The sequence below is a fragment of the Parasteatoda tepidariorum genome, chromosome 4, assembly GCF_043381705.1.
Source record: "Parasteatoda tepidariorum isolate YZ-2023 chromosome 4, CAS_Ptep_4.0, whole genome shotgun sequence".
Lineage (NCBI taxonomy): Eukaryota > Metazoa > Arthropoda > Arachnida > Araneae > Theridiidae > Parasteatoda > Parasteatoda tepidariorum.
The window spans coordinates 96028237-96047784 of record NC_092207.1 but is presented as its reverse complement, the minus strand read 5'-3'; the positions used below and the strand labels follow the sequence as shown (position 1 = coordinate 96047784).

Here is a 19548-nt window from a genome sequence, read left to right as displayed (position 1 = left end):
AAGCATTATTCTAAAATAGAGTCTGTATAGTTGGTAACAGAAAATATTTTTAAAGATAATATATTTAAGCTTAATGTATTATAAAGCATTGCAATGAAAAATATTTTTTCCTTAATCTATTTTTTAAAAAAAAATGAATAGCGCTGATTTTAACACTGAACGCTACAAGTGAGAAATTTGCCTTCATAGACTTAAACTACACAGACTTTCTAATAAAAGTTATATGAACTACAAAAAGAAATATATCATTAAGAATATTACTTACAGTAAAATGAGCTCCCCATTTGTTTTTTCCTTTTCTTCTTTTACTTCGCAGTATGAGACTTCAATCTTTCCAATTGGGCGTAGAGTTTCTGTTCTCAAAATGTTTTTTTTTCACATTGTATAACAACCACATTTTAAACAATCACAATTTATAAATATAAACTATTTCGTGCTTTTTGACGTTAATTTACATGAACAGAATTTTATTTCACTAACTTTTATGTAATAAACATCAATCAATAAAGTGCAGTGTATTTATATTTAAATTGAGCTAACTTGGATACATCTGTAGCACGATCTAACAATCGAAATAACACCAAATCGAAGTAGTCCAGTACTTAGGAGAATGGGTCCGATCCGAGATCCGATCCACTGAGACTCACTGAGAGCATGTGATATACGTAGTCGTAACATCTGTAGAAGCGAAAGTTCTGTGGTCGGTCGCTGAACTCAAAGATTGTATGGGTACAGGGATCTTTCCCTTCAGATCTATGTCTGAAATGAAAAAGTAGCCTCACGAATGACTAATGCTACCATCTATCCGTGGAGCTCTGAGCCAATATTCATCCCTGTGGTGCTCTCTTGTCACTCAAAAGGCGAACCTTCCTGACTTAACTCGCTAATGGTCAATGACTGTCGAGTTTGGATTGTCCAACTCTCATTAAAACCAGCAATATAGCGCCAAATTTGGTTATAAAACTAGTGGGTCCTCTAACGCAATCTTTGAAAACTGAACCGATACCGAAAGTTTTCACTTCGGTATCTTTCGGTCTCTAAACAAGATCTCCGAAGTCAAGATTTCTTCCCCTAATATGCGCCATTGGGTACGTGACTCTCGGAGTGGAATCTTATAGTTTACACTAAAAGTATATTTCAAATCAAGTTAACTAATGATGGAATGCGAAGCTCGTGTAGGAGAATTAGTTTAAAGTTTCAAAGCTTGTTTCATAAATGCATTTTGGTATAAAATTTTTTTTACATCGTTTTATCTTGTCCGCTCGTTAAAGATTGGTGTAGCTGTCGGAACCTTTTCACTAATTGAAAGATTATTTATTTCAGTTAGTTCGCAATACTTGTTATAGTATATTAATTTATTTAGATAATTTAAATAATGAAGCAAAAGGCAGAATGGTTATCAAACCTTGTCGTGCCTATTAAAAATTAGTGAAACCTAGCCGCTCTCTTAAAACCTCTTTAAACTATAATAATTAGAAAAATATAGTAGTAATAATAATATAATTAAAATTTACAAGTTCTATTTTGCTTATGCCTTTAAGGTCATGCATCTCTTAAAAGAATAAGCTAATTGAAAAAAATTTCGGATTAAATATAGTACATTTTTTTAAATTGAAAGTGAAATGTAAAGGAAATAATTTAAACATATAATGCATTTAAATTGTTTCTGATATAAAATAAACATTGAAATAAAGAAAAGTAGTTACCAGAACTCAGTATATTTCTCACATCTTCTTCGGTACATTTAGATGGAACGCAAATTCCCAACTTGAACGTAGAATTAGTCAAGTGTTTGTATTTTACCAGCATATTCAAAAACTATAAATAAAAAGTAAAAATGTAAATCAATAGCATAAAGTTGTTCACTGTATTGATATGAACAAATACACACTAAAATTTGGGTACCCCTAAAATTTGTATGCATTCGGTAGTTAAAAAAGAAAGGGGTAAATATTTTTTGCTTTAATGATTGTTATAATTTTTAATTTAAATTAAGAATTATGAAGGCAATGTAATAAATATATTTAATTTGACTTATGAATAGTAAACATTTTCTGAAATAAAAATTGAAGCACAAGTAATATTATAATTTTTTTATTTTTTCATTAAACTTAAATATAAAAATGTTAATAAAAATACGATAAAATTGCGAATAATATTATGTAATAATAACGTAATTGTTAATAATAATACATTAAAAACTAACTTTAGATTTTTTTTCATTCGAATGAAATTAGTTTTAAATTGTTAACTTCTTCATAATTTTCTCATTAAGAATAACATCATAGTAGAGATGAGTATGAGCAGTTAGCACTTTCTATTCTTATCTACTTTAAACTACTAAAATGTATTTCTTACTGTTAGAATTTTCATTCTAAAATTACCGTAACATTACCATAAGCAGTCTGTCCATTCAATTAATCATAAAATTTAAAGTACGCTTTACGGTTTTGATAAACCGTGAGGTAAAACCGATTTCTGACCAATTTAATACACCATGCAAACAGCCAATAACTTGCGAACCTTCCCTGGAAAAAAACTCTAGACGCAACAACAACTCTAAGCGCTTCATACTGTCTACAAGCATAACACCACTCACGTCAACTATTGCGAGCGGCCTTGTATGCTATGATTTAAAATGAACCGATTGGCTTTAAAACCAGTATGGTTAAGAAACCATTAATACAAAATTATGTGATTTTTTAACCATGGTTTCAAAACCGTAAGAAAGAAAGTTAACCTCCACATTGGCTCTAGACTTTTCGTTTAGTAATGGGCATTGGAGTTAGGTAGTGGTTGAGTTGTGGTTAGGAAATATTGCGACTTCACCGCCGAGAATCGAACCCCCGTTCTGACGGCCTTGAGATTCACAGAGTAGTTCTCTCGGCTATAATATGTATGCAGCTTTAAGGAACTACGTCGCTGCATTAGGTGGGCCTAGTTGGTGCCGCAGTTAATAAACGATTTCTCTCACAGTTAACAGTTTGAATATTATCTTACTTATGGTTATTTGACTGTTTTGTTTGAATATGGTAAAATAACAAGTAAATTGTTATTTAACCATTTTTACTGGAAAATTTCTAACAGTGCTTAATCATTTAGTATAATTTTTTTTACATTTATATAGCAGTTTCATGTGACTTAAAAAATTGAAGTCAACAAGTGTTTATGAAAGAGATTCTAAAAAAGCTTTAAGTTTTCAGAGGAAAACGGACTTATCGGTTATGATTACAAATCTTAATGGTTAGAAATATATGAATATAACAACAGAAAAGCAATGATACTCATTATTGAGCAGTGGAAAATTAAAAATTATATTACGGTATAAAGTACCGGTACTTTGGGTGCACTATCCGTAAAATTTATTTCACCGTAAAATCTAATTTTTAGAGTAAAACTTTATGCGCTATTTTTTACAGTTATATTTATTGATTTAAAGTGATAATTTTAAAAATTACGATTCATCATATGTTTCGTTCCTTAACATATATTCCGGTAAAAATTGATTTTACTGTAAAAAATACAGGCAACCTGAATGCCGATACTCTTTATCGTTATTTGATCTTGAATTTGTTACAGTGTACGTTAAGAAACCAAGTAAGATAAAAAAAATACGTATTCAAAAAAAATCAACCTGCACGTCAATCAAAAACGGCGATATTCAAACTGTGAAACTATTTCATGTTCTTTTAAAATGTATTATCTGAATTTATGAATTAAATACCTAATTTCCTCCAATCAAATTTAATTTCAAAATTTTCCAACCCAAAAATAATATAGCTTATCTCGTGAGTGATTGCATCCATTTTTACAGAAAGAAAAAATTTCAGGTAAAATTACTGTATCATATGGCAATGACATTTCCGGTGAAAGAAACACAAAACTGCTGGGAAATAAAGCCAAAAAAAATACGGATTTTAAGCAGTTCATTAAGTAATATTTCTGTTCGAAATGTAATTGTTTATCAAAAATTGTTGTCTTCAAAATTATAATTTTTATTACCACATATTTCAAAACCATATTTGGTTGTTAGTCTTACTTAAAAGCATTAACAAAGGTTACAATTACAGACATTAATGGTGTTTTCATGAAGTCATAAAAACGGAAAGTTTAATCACATTCTTGTTTGTTTGACCATACTTTTTTTCTTTCTCTTAGATTTTTTTTACAATTTTAAAACCTTTCAATTTATGTTTTTTACCTTCTCAGTGACAATAGTGTCTCGAAACTGAATTTCGATAATTTGAGGTATTGTAATTCTTTTAATATCAGCAGCCAAACTATGGCAAGTTATGCAATAGATAAAGTATTTTAGATCGATAAAAATGATCATTATTACTGATTTGATATTTTTGGTATCTACATATCTTTTTTAATTTTCAGTGTTTTACTAGTGTAAAATTTTATATTTTGTTTCGTGGTATATATTCCAAGTATTTAATTTTTTTGCTGTCAAGGAAGAATGTAAATACCATGGAGAAAACAACTCAGGACTTCGTGATAACCTTGAGTCATACTTGTTATATAGTTTGCGGGCAAATATGAAATATTTGGTTTCTAGAACCGAATATTGCTTACGCAGTGTGTAACTTACTGACGCTGTAAAGAAGAAAAAAGAAAACAATCAAAAAAAAGCACCATACATTATTAATGTTTAAACTGCTTAAAATAGTAATTTTGTTGTATTCGTCATAAAACTTGAAATGTTTTGTTCATTGTTTGTTAAAACATTTTGTTCTTTGAAAATATTGTTGAGAAAATATTTTTAATGCTTTAAAAAAGTATATTTCAAATGTTAATGCTTTTCAATTTCTTCAAAGCTTAGTTAGATCCTTCGCAATATCAGAAAATCCCATTACAATTTTTACCTTAAAACTTTGACAAAAGAGAAAATTGAAATATTAACCGAATTACTTTCCAGTTTATTTTTCCAATAGGTTTGTTTTTTTTATCTTCGTAATCTTAAATTTATTCTTACATTTCAAATTATTTCAAGTTCAACCCCTTACGTACTAAATGTTGTTTGCTTCTGTTTTAAGTTTTTTTTTTCTTTTTTAACGTTGATTTTTATCCCATGCGTTAAAATCTCCTGAGTGAAAAAAAAAAATACAAACTACAAAACTACAAAATTGCAAAACTAACAAGCAACAAAAATTCCGAATTGTAAAACATGGGTTTCGCAGTAAAAAAGTAACGGCACAGAGTGCCGTTACTTTTTATCGTAAAATTCATTTTTCAAATACTGTAAAATTCATACTGTACATTTTACCGAAGTTTATCAATCATCTGTTTCAGAATTTAAAGTTATATACTTCTATGTAACATTAAAAAAACCAATGTTATACGTAGACAAGCTTAGTTTGTAGTAATTTCCTAGTCTCAACGTCTCACGATATGTTTTTGTTCAAATCGATGCATGTATACTAATTTTCAATTCAAAGTTTATATCTTAGAGTATTTACGATTCAGAAAATAACTCTCGCGTTACATTTCAAATGTTTCTTTGTAAAATAATATTTAGCAATCCATAAAATCTATTATAACATAAAAATTATCTGTAGATAATAATTTACTTTCTTATAGCTTCAAAACTGAATTGAAAGTGTATGGATTACATATTCTCTGTCGGGATAGCCTGATTGGTAGGACGTTTAGCCCGTGTTCGTTAGGACATGTGTTCGAATACAGACGGCCGACGAATTCCCGTTTATTAAATGGTGACTGGTGCACGCTAAAATCTTTCGGAGTAACTATGTCCTCTAAGCTCCCAAAACAATTCAATACCTATGAGGGAAATAAATAGAAATGCGTAGCTTTCATTTTCATTCAAACCATTATCTAATTGAATTTAATTGAAATACAGTTGTACTTCGTCAATATTTATACATTAAAACCCTATTTAATTTAAGCGCACACGTTAAAGGAATTTTGCTAAATTATGTCCATTTATTCAATTATTAATTCCAAAATTATTAACAATCATTAATAATAATTTATTGATAGTTAAATTCTAAAAATTGGGAATTAATTATCAATTTTTAAAAATCAATTATTAGTAATGAAGTTTTAATAATAAATTATTGATAATCAACTTCCAACTATCAATTATTAATGATTAGTTGCTTATAATCAATTGTATCACTGTATTATTTCATTATTTTATGCATGATGATCCTCTGGCAAAATAATTTTCTCATAAGGCAATAAAAAATTTTAAAAAGGAAAATACTTAAATTTTAAGAAAAAGTACGTAATTTTAGTCTCACTTAGTTCTAACATTCCCAACACTATGAGCCATTATTTTAGTGTTTCAGTACTTTTATCCCAGAAATACGCATTCAACAGACAAAAAAAAATATAGTTAGTATAAAATTTTCTGTTACTTACAGTTTTGGTTTTAGAAATTGGTGTTTCCTTATTTCCATTTTGAAAATCGTCGATTGCTCTTTGTATTGATTCGGGTCTGTGGTTTTCAAGTAAGCAGTATTGACCCCGGAATAAAACATCGTCTGGCTTCTTCGGTTGCACATCCTTCTTGCCAACTTCAATATCAAGACACTCATCGTAGTCACCAAGTGAAACGGACGTTCCTTCCAGTATTCCTGATGGTATCTTACCCGTAGCATCAATGACTAAGAAATTAAAAAAAAAGGACGAAATTTTTAAATTCAATAATGCTTCCTTTCTAATGTGTATAGTCAATAATTTTTTATTATTAATTGTGAGTTTCTACATACGGAAAAACTTAATAGTGTGATAAGCAAACCTTAATTTTTCTCTTACAATTCATTATTTTTTGATCATTAAATAAATATTTTATTGTTTTTATAAAATTTATTCATTTTTTCAAACTGTTCAAAATTTATAGATTTTACATGTGATTATGGATTTTTCAAAATTTACAGATTTTACATGATGAATATATATTTTGAAAATTGATGCAAGAATTTAATAATATGTTTCATTAGTTCTAGAAGTATGGAGGGGAATAAAAAAAATCAATAATAACATTAAAGGACATTAACTTTTAACTAGACTTTTGATTAAGTAATTAATACATTATTTTGTTGACTGTAGTATTACATGTTTAAGCGGCAAAATTTCTACAGAAGAATTTCACCACTGTGCAAACTGTAGAAATTTCCCGATCAGTTGCAGTAAAAAGTACCGGCACTTTTGATGCCGTTACTTTTTAACCATAAAACATGTTACTGAATAAAAAATATGATATACCACAATTTTTACAGTAATAATTACAGTAAAATCACGGAATCACTCTAACAAAATAAATATTAGTGTGAAGAGTACGGTATAATGTTTTTCGTTAAAAATGGATGTTACGCTTAGATGGATTCTACGGATGATGCACCCAAAATGCGATTAATTTCTGCTGTATTTTGGTATGGTAGTTTTTACAGTACATATTATAACTTTATTAATTTATAATGATTTAAAATAGGATCTATAAAATATAATAAGAAAAAAGTAAGTCAACTTTTTGTTCAGAAATATTGTAAAATTATAAGTTAAATTCTTTTCAAGAGTTCATTTTTTTTAATAATTTGCACATCATAACATATAAATTTTAGTTTTTAAAATTATTTTAACAATTATTCCTGTAAAGTAATTGTATTTTTCTTTGTTTATTTAGACATTAAAATGCCTTTTTCTTTATAAGAATCATTTTAATAAATATTTTAGTCCTTTTGGCGAAGTTAGATATGCCTTTTCCTACTTAGTTCTGCATTTTAAAAAACCAACTCTGCAGTAACTGAACAATGCTTTAAAGAGCAGTGACATGACATTCAAAATCCTTATTACCTTAAAAAAAACTATTTTTTTCAACAAAATAATATTTTTCTTATTCATTTTTTTAATTTTAGTATCAGCAATAAAATATAATATCGTAATCGAAACAAAAAATCTGTTTAAAATTTGATAAAACCAGGCAGCCGAACTGAATGATTATTCAACATGGAGAAAATTTTGTTGTGTGTAATAATGAAATCTTGCATGTGGATTTTTAATAAAAATTAATGGCTCCATATTCCGAGAAAAAAAAAGTATGGTTATAACTACCAGAATGTGGTCAAATGTTTCTGACTCTATGGGAATACCAAAAAACCAGGTAATATTGCGACAACTGTTCAAACTCGTTACTTGGTAAAGTTAAAAACACTAGATTTGTATGAGATTTAAATTATTTTTATGATACATTTAGAGTCAATTTATGTAACATTATGACAGAACCACCAATTCTTTGATACATTTTATTTGAAATGAAATAAAAAATTTAGTTTCCTTTTAAAAAATTTATTTAATTTCCTCTTAAATTAATTTGGTTTTATACACAAGGTTTCTTGAAACCACTGTTTAATCTTGTTACTGGGTACAGTTAAAAGCATTAGATTTGTATGATATTCATACTCTTTTTAAGCTTCATTTAGAGTCCATTTATGCATCATTTTTGAAAGAACAATGAAAGCACCAATTCTTTAAAATATTTTATTTGAAGTGAAAAAAAATTCAATATTTAGTGTTCTAAAATTCTTAAATCAATTTGGTTTATTTGGATTCTTAAATAAATTTGGTTTTATATACAAGGTTTCCTGTGACACCTGTTCAATCTTGTTACTGGGTATAGTTAAAAACATAATATTTATATGAGATTTAAACTCTTTTTATGCTACATTTAGAGTAAATTCATGTATCATTATTGAAAGAACAATAAGAACATCAATTCTAAAGAGCTATGTTGGGAAAAAATAACATTCCTGTTTATTCATGTTAAAAAAAAGCTATTGCAAAAAAAAAAAAAAAAACATAAACGCATAGTTTCGTCGATTTTGCTTTATTTTTCCTGTTGTTTAAGTAACTCAATCTTCCATTGTGTCAGTCATTAATAAAAAAAATATAAAAACAATTGCTAAAAGCTTCCTCAATTTACTTAAATTTGAAACAAAGAGTTTTAAACTCTTAATTGACAGTTTCTGATAGTTTCTGATAATAATGAGATGTACAACATAAATCATCTTTCTTAGATTCAAAAAAGATTTTAAAAAAATAATGTAAAAGTATTGACTTAAGTTTATAAAATTTGAAAAAAGTAAGTCCTACATAGGGCACCTTCTTGTTTATAAATATTGCTTAATTAATTATTGAAATAGAAGCTAAGACATTTCAGAGAATATTAACTATGGATCTTATTTGTTTTTAAAAATTATTAGACTATAACCTTGCTTAAATACTTTGTAAAAAAGCAGTTCAAAGCATCTGAAATAAGATATTTCATGGATTAACCAATAAAGTTTAAAAATTAATCCTAAGAAACTGAAGGGGCAGATTAAAGACTTCATTCTCTTCAAATATACATAAATAATAAATAACAATCGACGTGCTTAAAACGCTCAGAAACAGGCACCCATTTTTTAAGACTTGCCGGCCGTGAGTGAAAAGAAACAAAAGTGATTTGAAACAAAAAAAAAAGAACTTAAAGCTTCCGCCGAAAAATAGAAAAATAAAGGTGAGAAGCGAAAGTTAGAAAAATCACATAAGCCGAGAAAGAAAAAAGATAAAAAACAGAACAAGAAAAACTACAGTGACCGAGAAAGGTAAATCAGGGTAAAATGCATTTCCACGTGCCATGGGGATCTGGTGAGGAACTAATGTCGTTAACAAGGCAATCAGCATTTATATGCATAAAACAAGATTCCAGGGCATCAAGATTGTTTTTATTTCTGACCTTTATTTTTCCCTTTTTCGTTGGCAACTTTACGTTTTATATTTCAAATCACTTTTTTCCTTCTCATTCGCATTTGGTAAGTCTTGAAAATGGGCCCCTGTTTTTGGGCGCTTAAAGCATATCGACTGTTAGTTCCTGCTTATTTATTTTTGAAGCGAAAAAGTTTGTAATCTGGTAGTATTATTATAAAGTACTTAAATAATATAGCCAAAACTAAAACATTTTAGGGATATTCAATAACTGAAAAATCTTCTTACCTATGAACACAAATATATTTCAAATGAAACTAAAACTAAGAAGAAAAAAAAGAAAGTGATGAAATAATGCTAACGTTGTTGTTTCTTATCTTAACTGGTCTAGATAATAAGCTAAACTAGCTATGAGTCCGTATGCATTCAGAAAACCCAAAGCATGAAGGAGTCTTTTGTTTCAAACCTTCCCTCACAAGTTCAAGGCAGGTGAGGAGATGATCGGGAGGCAATTGTTCTATACAGTGGCTTTTAACGACCCTTTCTCTTCTTTGGTATTAAAAAGGAAAAAATTTAAAAAAAAGAAAAAAAGAAGAAAAAAAAAACATGAATTCAGACTTTTTTTTTCAGTTTAAGTAACAAATTTTAAAATAAATAATGGCTCGCATTTTAATTGCCTTCTACTCCAACAAAGAGGGAAATCTTCAAAAATGAGAGCGAGTCGCTAAAAGCCGTTGGATTGTAAATTAGAAATCAGTGAATGGGTGCGGAATTCGAGATATTGCATTTTCCACAAACGAGGAAGATCTTTTTACCCTGGTTAAATCTAACTTTAGTTCCCATTTGATAGTTTTGATAGTGCAGTTTGAAGGCCTCGGCCACTCTTAAAATTCAGAACACATCCATGTGATGAAATAATAAATATTTGTGATTTTAATGAAATATCAAAAAATTTCAAGCAATTAATTTTCATGAAATATTAAAGATTTTATCGACCTGTATGCATAGACATTATGTAATTACTTTAAAAAAGGGAAGAGTCATTTTCAGTGAAAGTGAATTCTTAGGGATTTTTTTCACCTCGAAGCTTTATTAAATTTTAATTAATTTTGCAGTAACTTACCGTATGATTGCGTAACCAGATTTTATGGGAAATAAAAATTATATTTCCAGAATATGCTTTTACTAACTAAAATGTATCATTTTATGATTTATTTGAACACGATCTTCAAAAAAATTGGTCAAAAGTTAAAATTTGATCCAAAGTGAAAATTAAACCTGGTTTCTTGAAAGGCACTGCTTATCTTTTCAAAAAACCAGAAAAAGTTAAATGTTAAATTTTTATTTTTATAATTTTTTTCGTTGTCGTTTTAAAAATAAATAATTTCAAATGTTTTTGTCTAAATTTAGTATTAGAAACTCGATTCATTTCTTTAAATGTACAAGCGTTTCGCAAAATATACTTTTTACTTATTTTTAGAGTTATATGCTCTAAAAAATTTTAGTTTCAATCAAATTAAAAATACAATACTATGAAATAAAATAATTTGTACTCTAATGGAATTTGATAGGTAGGTAAATAGGTAGTTTTTTCAAGAAAAATAAACCATTTATTTGCAAAGAGACTAAAGTTACGAATACAGATGTAAAAAGAAAAAATAATAATTCTTTTTCTCTTTAGCTTTAGAAATATAAATGTTTACAAATAATTTGAAAACAATACCTTGAGACTTCACTAAACGGATGTGAAGAAAAAACATATTTTGGTAAAAACATTTTTATGATGCGTTCAAAACTCTAAAAGCAAAGATATTTTTCTATTGAATTTGCGACATCAGTTACAAATGAAATTCGGGAAATAATTGTTACTCAGAATTATATATAAATTTCAAAACTTCTCTATTCTTTTAAGGTATAGTATTATATAATATATTATTAAAATTATAATAATTATTAAGAAGTGCGAAACACTTTAAAACTGGTGAAACTAAACCTTTGATTACTTCTTTCAAGCTGACAAAATTTGTTATTTAGCTTTAAAATCTAGATTAGTGAGTGATTTTTCAAACACTTCATGGAGAAAAAAATTCCGATAAAATTGCCGTACTGTATGATAATGACTTTTCCGGAAAATATAACATTTATCTGATAACAAAAAACAAAATTCATTCATTTGTTAAGTTTTCCGTACATCTGGTATCGGTTAAGAAAATTCTGGTTTTTAAAACTGGAAGTCATATTAACACCATTATTAAATCTTATTAAGAAAAAAAAATTCATTTAACCGAATAAATGGTTTTTACACCATGCTCTAAGGTATAAAATTTTATAACATACTATCAAATCCTAAGAGCTAGAAACACGGAAAATTTTGCATTTTTATGTTGCTTTGACTATACCATTTTCACAGTGTCTTAAAACAAGAATTGTCGAAAACAATATAAATGCTTAATTTTTCATCAACAAATGATCAGACATTCTATTTTAATAATTGAAAGGGATATTAAATTTTTTTCCAAATTGTGCATTTGAAATTTTGTTAGAGATCATGAAGTGCCCACATATATAATAGTACGTTTTTTTCTTCCTTTATTTTTCATATTTCCTTAGCAGTGTTTGTTTTTATTTCGTTCCTTTAGATTTAACTCCTGTTTTAAATTTAAAGCATCTTCCTGATTTTTTTAAAAACTTTTTTCATTTGCTCAAATAAATTTATAGCGTCGTACTTTTTTTTGCAAAAAATATCATTTGGGTACATAAAAGTAACATTTGTTTAATTGTTTTAATTTTTATTTACAATTTTAGTATGATAATAGTTTCAAATCTTTCTAATTGTAGATGTAAAAAAAGTTACTTTTATACTTTGGGAAAGTAAAAACAGTAAATCATCATAAATAAATATCATTCAGATATCGCTTATATTATGACGTTAGTACATATGTGTAATTCATAGCAACATGTACAATTTTAAAGGTATATCTAGATATAAGTAGTGTATTTTAGTGAATATGTTATATAATATTATATTAGTAATAAAGGAAACAGTTGCTGAAATTTATAATCTGAAAAATTCAGTTTCTCAACATAAATATAAAGTATATTGTTTTATTCAAAAATTACCATATAAGTTAATAAAACATGAATTATAATGAGAAATGCCCAAGAAAATCTCGCTACTACTGTTTATGTAGTTCATTGAAATTGTACAAATTATAAAATATAATTAAAATCATGGCCTTTTGAACTCCACATATCAATAAGTAAACCGGAATAAATTTTATGCAATAAGTTTTTTCATTGAAAAAAATAATCAATTTCGTTAAACTTGAATCAGCTAATTTTTAAAAAAGAAAATTAATTTTAAATAAATTAACTTTTCTATAGTTCGATCTTCTCAGGCGACGGAATCTTTTGCCCCTGGAGTAGTCTTTCCGACAACAGGGGGATGAGTAACAACAACATATTTTATTTTTATTTAATATTTTTTTCAATTTTATTGATATGATAGTTCAGCACATTTTGAAATTTAGTTTTAATTTGTATAACTAGCATCTGCAATAGCAAGTGGTGTGTATCTTTGAAATTTTCGCTTCTGATACATCATACTTATCTTCTTTTAAATTATTTTTATGATAAATAACAAGGATATTTTTTCTACATTACAATAATACACTCGGAGAAAATAAATTTTCTTAGAATTATCATATTGCATGGTAATTAAATTTCTGGCAAAAAAAACATGATTCAGGTTAATAAAACCAAAATTTTATAAATAATAAACCAAAAAAGGGAATACAAATGATTCATTTCGCAATTTTTCCAAATATATGGTAATGATTCTCCAGAAACTCTCGTTTTCAAAATTGTAGTTCTTATTACCAACCAGAAAACTAAATAAATGGTTTTTTTACCAAGTTCATCATCCTAAAATTACTATTATCATGAAAATTAAACAAGTATCACTGATAAAAGTACTAACATTTATTACCACACTTTTACTAAGAATAGTACTATTATTAAAATTTACTATCAATACATCAATACAAGTACCACATTTGCAAAAATTTTTATCACTTGTTTAAATCATCATATATATAAAACTATAATTATTAATTTTACCAAAATAATTACTAAAACGTTTCAGTAAAAATGCCGAGCTGTTGACGTCCCATAGAGCCAGAAGCACTGTAAATTTTACCATATGTCTGTTTTGTCCAAATTCTTTTTCGCAGTACAATATTCATTACACATTATTAAATGATAACATAAGATTGCTTTGATATTAAAAAAATTTTCCTTTAGTAAAATTTTTTATATTATTTTTTCTGAAATACAATTAGTTTATAACAAAATTGCATAATTTAAATATAATTTTCATAATAATGTAAAAACTTAAATTTATTTATAAATAAATGTGTAACATTTCAAATGTAAAGCATTTTCGAAAACAAATTGTTTTTTATGTACGTATATTCAATTAAAACCCATTTATATGCAGTCAAGCTGTATACATGATTCTCAAAACTCATTATATGTTGCGATACTTTTCGATGTTTTGACTTTTAACGAGCGATTTCAGTAATTTCAACCTTGTATTTATATTTTGAATAAAATATCAGAAAAAAAGTAGTAACTGAAGTAATGTGACACTTAACCTTCGTATTAAAATAAAATTACTATTCACGAAATATTTCGGCAACCTATTTCAATATAGGGCAAGATCAAATTTAATTATTTTAAAATATATAATTGTGTTTCTTTTTTCTTTTTCCAAGTGTTTGAAAATATTTCCATTAACACAATATAAAGTTGTGTGATACTTTTTATAACGAGCATTGCTTTAATTTTTTTTAAATATTTTAAGAAATTTATAAATTTTTTTATCATAGTAATTTCTTTGTTTAATTTAATTAAATAAATTTATTTAAAAAAAAATAGCTACGAAACGTTTCATATATATTGTAATAAATTATTTAATTATTTTCGAAATATGTTTATTTATTTGCTTAATTAGTAATGGTGCAGTGACATTTTACAGTTGAGATAGAATTACTGAATAAACACGATGTCTGAAATAATTATTTTTTCTAAAATAAAAATTACAAAATAAATTTTTAAAACAAAACTGATCATATTTCTTTTATTCTTATAACTGTGCTCACTTAAAAATTATAAAGGGAATAATTTTTTAACTAAATTGCTTTTACTTTCCTACCATTTTTTTCAATATATTTTTTTAATTAAAAAATTTTTGTTATTGTTACTTCAGATTTTAAAAAAATCCGATTTTTTTTTAAATAATTATTTTATTTTTTTAAAAAAAACAACATAAATGAATTTTTTTTAAATTTTGATAAATTGAAAATAATATTTTATCTATAAAATTTTCAATGAAACGATTTCGGGACCTAATTTATCAGTAAATATGCATTTGCATAATTAAGCATTAAATTAACATTACTTACAGATAGGCTTTTTTTCAAAATTACTGCAACCTAACAAAATTAAAAATTATCTAATGGCATCTCAGCCATACAATATTAGTTTGTGGTAAGTAATTAATATGTAATGTATGATTAGTATGAATGTAATAAGTACATGTATGGTATATAATTATTAGAAATATGATAGTATACAGATAAAATATGATTACGGAAGAGAAACTTTGAAATTAAGTCGTGAAAATAAAAACATTGCAAATATAACTTATACTTAACTTTTTTACGCAGATGGGACAGCGGGCGGCTTCCCTTCTGCATATTTCTTTCTGGTGCTTTAATTACAGGCTATATAATTTATTCATTTATATTTTTATCTTTATAATTTGGTATCTAAATTGTAAAAAACTGTGTAATACTTTCCAAAATAATCGGAATTATATTTGTAGCAAAATTTAAAATCGAACAAAAGTATTTTAATAGTAGGTTTTTTATTCATTCATAGTCAAAAATTTATTATTAACTGATTTTATAAATTAAGGAAATTCCAATGAGGAAAAATTAATTCTCTTAGATCTAAATAAGTGTAAATAAATGTAAATTGGAAAAAAAAATTATTGTTTGTAAATGAAGCTTGGAAGATTTTACCTTTAACGCAGAAAAGAAAGCACAGGTGTCTATAGTTTATAGTTTTCATTAATTTTGATTTAGCACAAAATAATGAAAAATATGCTTAATAAAAATTCTGCGTCAAAGGGTTAAAATCACTTCATGTACCTTAATTGTGATTAAAAAGAAAATATCAATAATAGTTTATGCAATTATAAGCATTAATAATATAAATAAAATGAAATTATCATTCACACTCAAATGTAAGGTTGCTGATCATTACATACATTTTTAAATTCCGTGAAAAAGATTGATACAGCGTTTCCTTAACGATAATTATTTTCGAACGGTATTAGAACCAAAATGATCCTTATTCTTTTATAGTATATCAAATTTGTTCTAGAGAGTAGCCCAGCTTCAAATAGGCTTATTACAGCAGAGGGAATAATATTCTTTATAGTCTTCGAACATTTAGAACAGGTCCTCTAATACTGATATATTTTTCTATTCAATTCTATATAAAACCTTACATTTTGAAAATTTTTTCGCCTTAAATAGAATTCGATTATTATCAAAGTTTTAATGTTAAATTTGAAGTCATCTCAAATATTTAAAACAAGTGGCATAAAAAATTCATTCAATTAAAAAAAATCCGCGAAATGCTTAATTTAAAATTGTAATCATAAACTGATTTTTAAATTTCCATCAAAAATTCTCTCCAATTATTGCGTTTTTTTTCTCCAGAAAATAACGGAAGATAACTCTCTAATATTATTAAACATAATTAAAACCAACAGCAATGTTTGAAACACTAGTAATATAATTATGTCATCAACCTGGCACCCACATTCGAGCTACAATTCAGTACTTACCAATATTATCCTGATATTCATTTTCTGATGGTTCTGACAATACCATCCTGATGTTTATTTTCTGATCCCTTTTTAAGAAACTTTACTTCCGATATTGTAATATCTATATTGATTGTGTTTTTCATACTAATAAAACAAGTATTTATTTTTCATAGTTTTAATATATGTGCTTCAAACGCTGTTTTCAGCTTTATTATGTTACTTTTTAGATCAATTGTCTGGTTAAAATTTAATTTATTTTACAGTGTAAAATGAAACTAATAATATCTGAGAACATTTAGAGCAACGTTAACATTTAATTCTGAAGCTAACATTTTGAAGTACATTAATACAATTACTTATCTTTGCAAGTTAGCATAACTTAAAATATCCACGATTTATCTTTTTTAAATATCTTTTCAGCATTATTTTATCTTTCCTTAAAAAAATAATGAAAAAAATTCTATGTTTTAGTACTTTCCTATTAAATCGTTCAAATTTGCTAAAAAATGTACTCAGAGAAAAAACTTACATCTTAACGCCCACTCTTTCAGCTGACGAACTCCACCAATAATCTTCATAATACTGGATGTACATGGCCCCGATATTTTAGCTTCCGACCCTCCCCTTAAAAGATGCGGAAGGAGTTTCTTTATCACATTTCCAACATCAGCTTTCAAATTTTTTTCAGCCTGTTCGAAAGTCTCTACAGGATCTTCCTCCGCACCATCCGTTACATTTCCCTCACTCGAAACACAACTCACCATCAAACACATCAGTATCACCCACATCCACTTCATCCTCAGACAGGTATCTTTCAAGCTTTTGAGAAAATGATCTCCATTCACAAATGAAACAGAAGAGTTTGAACGAGTTGTTCCTCAAAGCATTGCCTCACCAGAGCCTTGAAATCGAAGCTTCTGAAGGTCAAGAAATTCCTTTTCCTACCTAAGGGAAGATTTCCGCACCTCGATTGGGCCTCTTAACCCGTCCTGTAGGGTTAAAATAGACAGAAACCCAGAATGACTTATTGAAGTTGAAAGTGATTAATTTTAGACGTTTTATTAGTTTATTTTATTACGTGTTTTTACAAGATAATGAATTGCTTATTTTGCGTGTAATTGAGAGGATGAAGGTTATCGTAAATTCAATTTTTTTTTGTACTTAAAGAGTTGAAATTTAAACAGTCTCGTTTATCTTCAATGTATTTAAAATGACTCCTTTCTGTTAAAATTCTTTGTCGTTTTCATTTGTTGTGAAACGAATAATAATAGCTTTCATTTCATTAAAATATATATATATATATATATATCNATATACATACAAACTGTTTAGTCATGTTTTTTAATAGTTTTAATTTCATAAGACAATAAATCGGCAGTAGTTTAAAAATTTTCATCAATGAAAACCACTTTTCGTTAATGAAAATCCTTTTTAACAATTTTTATTACATAACCGCAAGAAATAACCGCAACAAATTACCACGCTTTCCACAAGAAATAATTGAGCACGTTTTTTCTGCTTATTGTAAATAATTAGATGCGTTTTCTTTCTAATATCCATGCATTTCTTTAAATTCCTATTCTTACCGTACATGATTAGAAAAAATCCAGATTCTAATGACAGAAATACTTACAAGTTGGCTCGACTAACATAATTCAAGGTGAAAGAAGAATGTAAAATTAATTTCATATCTTATACCACAATTTTATACTTGAAAGTTTTATTGTCATGTTTATTATCTGTGGTATTTATGGAGAACGCAATTAAAAATAAAGTTCCTGAGAAATCTAATTTTAAAAATTATCCACTTTTAAAATTCGATCGCTCAGAAAACATTTAACCGATTCCTCTCAATTTTTTTTATTTTTTGCCATGTAAATTTACGTATTTTGAAATGATGTAAAAATTGTATTCCTTACAATTCAACTATTATTAAATAAATAATAAAAAATATTAAATATTTACGTAAAGTTATTTTTTTCATGCAATTACTTTTGAATAAATGAATTTTGTAATTGTCAGCAAACATTTTTCAATTTACTTAAAAAGATTTCGAGATATGGTGAAATACGCTAAAAGTAAAATGAACATTAAGGGATTTAAAAGTTGGATATTTCTTCCGACCTAACTATGGGTATCATATTTACCAGATTGCGGCTACCCCCTATGTTTTGGATTGAGGGTAAGAAATCCATTGAAGAAAAAAGGTATGTTTATTCAGAGAAAGTACGTTTTTGTGTCTGTTTTCGTAACTTAAACATCGTCTGCACTAATTAATTATCACATTTAAGGTCACGCCCCCGAACCATAATTGATGAGTCCCGGAACGTGAAGATCGATCCGTTAATTAAATCAAAAGTTATTCAAGTTGGCTCTTTTTTTGCACACTGAATAACATACCTTATTAATGAAGCTTTATTCTCTGTGAAGTAAACATATTAAGAAACATTCCTGTTTAGGAGTCGGTTTGAAAATTCAGGAAAAAAAACATCGTTTCAAAAAGGACACTTAATGTTTATAGTCTTAAGAGGAATGATTAAATAAATATTAAAAAAACATTTAATTGTTAGGTTTTCATATTTTAAGCTTTTTTTTAAATTATCTATTTCGTAATATCTATAATAATAAAATGAAGAGTTTGCAAGCCTGTTTGTGTGTTTCCAAAGCCATTTATATCAGGTTCTTGAAATTTTAAACCGGAGTAACTTTTGAAAACAGACAGTCAAATTTTAGACGATATTATAAATGAAACTTCAGACAACTCATTTTTTTCAAATATTAAAAATTGATTAAATCAGTAATATTTGATAGATTGCACCTTTAAGAAAAATTGGAGTTTATTACACTTTCTTTAATATTTAATTATTTTTTATTCATTATGACGGGTAAACTCAGTGATAGACATGGATGGCAGGTGAGGGTTACGTCACCGAAAA

The 19548-nt window shown here is 26.9% G+C and overlaps 1 protein-coding gene across 1 annotated transcript in view; it reads right to left on the bottom strand.

Moving 5' to 3' along the window:
- LOC107455043 (nose resistant to fluoxetine protein 6) overlaps positions 1-17544 on the bottom strand; it is a 35927-nt gene extending 18383 nt beyond the window's left edge. The window contains exons 1-4 of the mRNA XM_043049094.2: positions 17142-17544; positions 6388-6632; positions 1707-1818; positions 266-353 (exon numbers count right to left, since the gene is read on the bottom strand). Of these exons, the coding sequence (XP_042905028.1) occupies positions 266-353; positions 1707-1818; positions 6388-6632; positions 17142-17409 (713 nt within the window). The 5' untranslated portion in view covers positions 17410-17544. The remainder of the gene's footprint in view (positions 1-265; positions 354-1706; positions 1819-6387; positions 6633-17141) is intronic.
- Positions 17545-19548: the final 2004 nt, after the last annotated feature.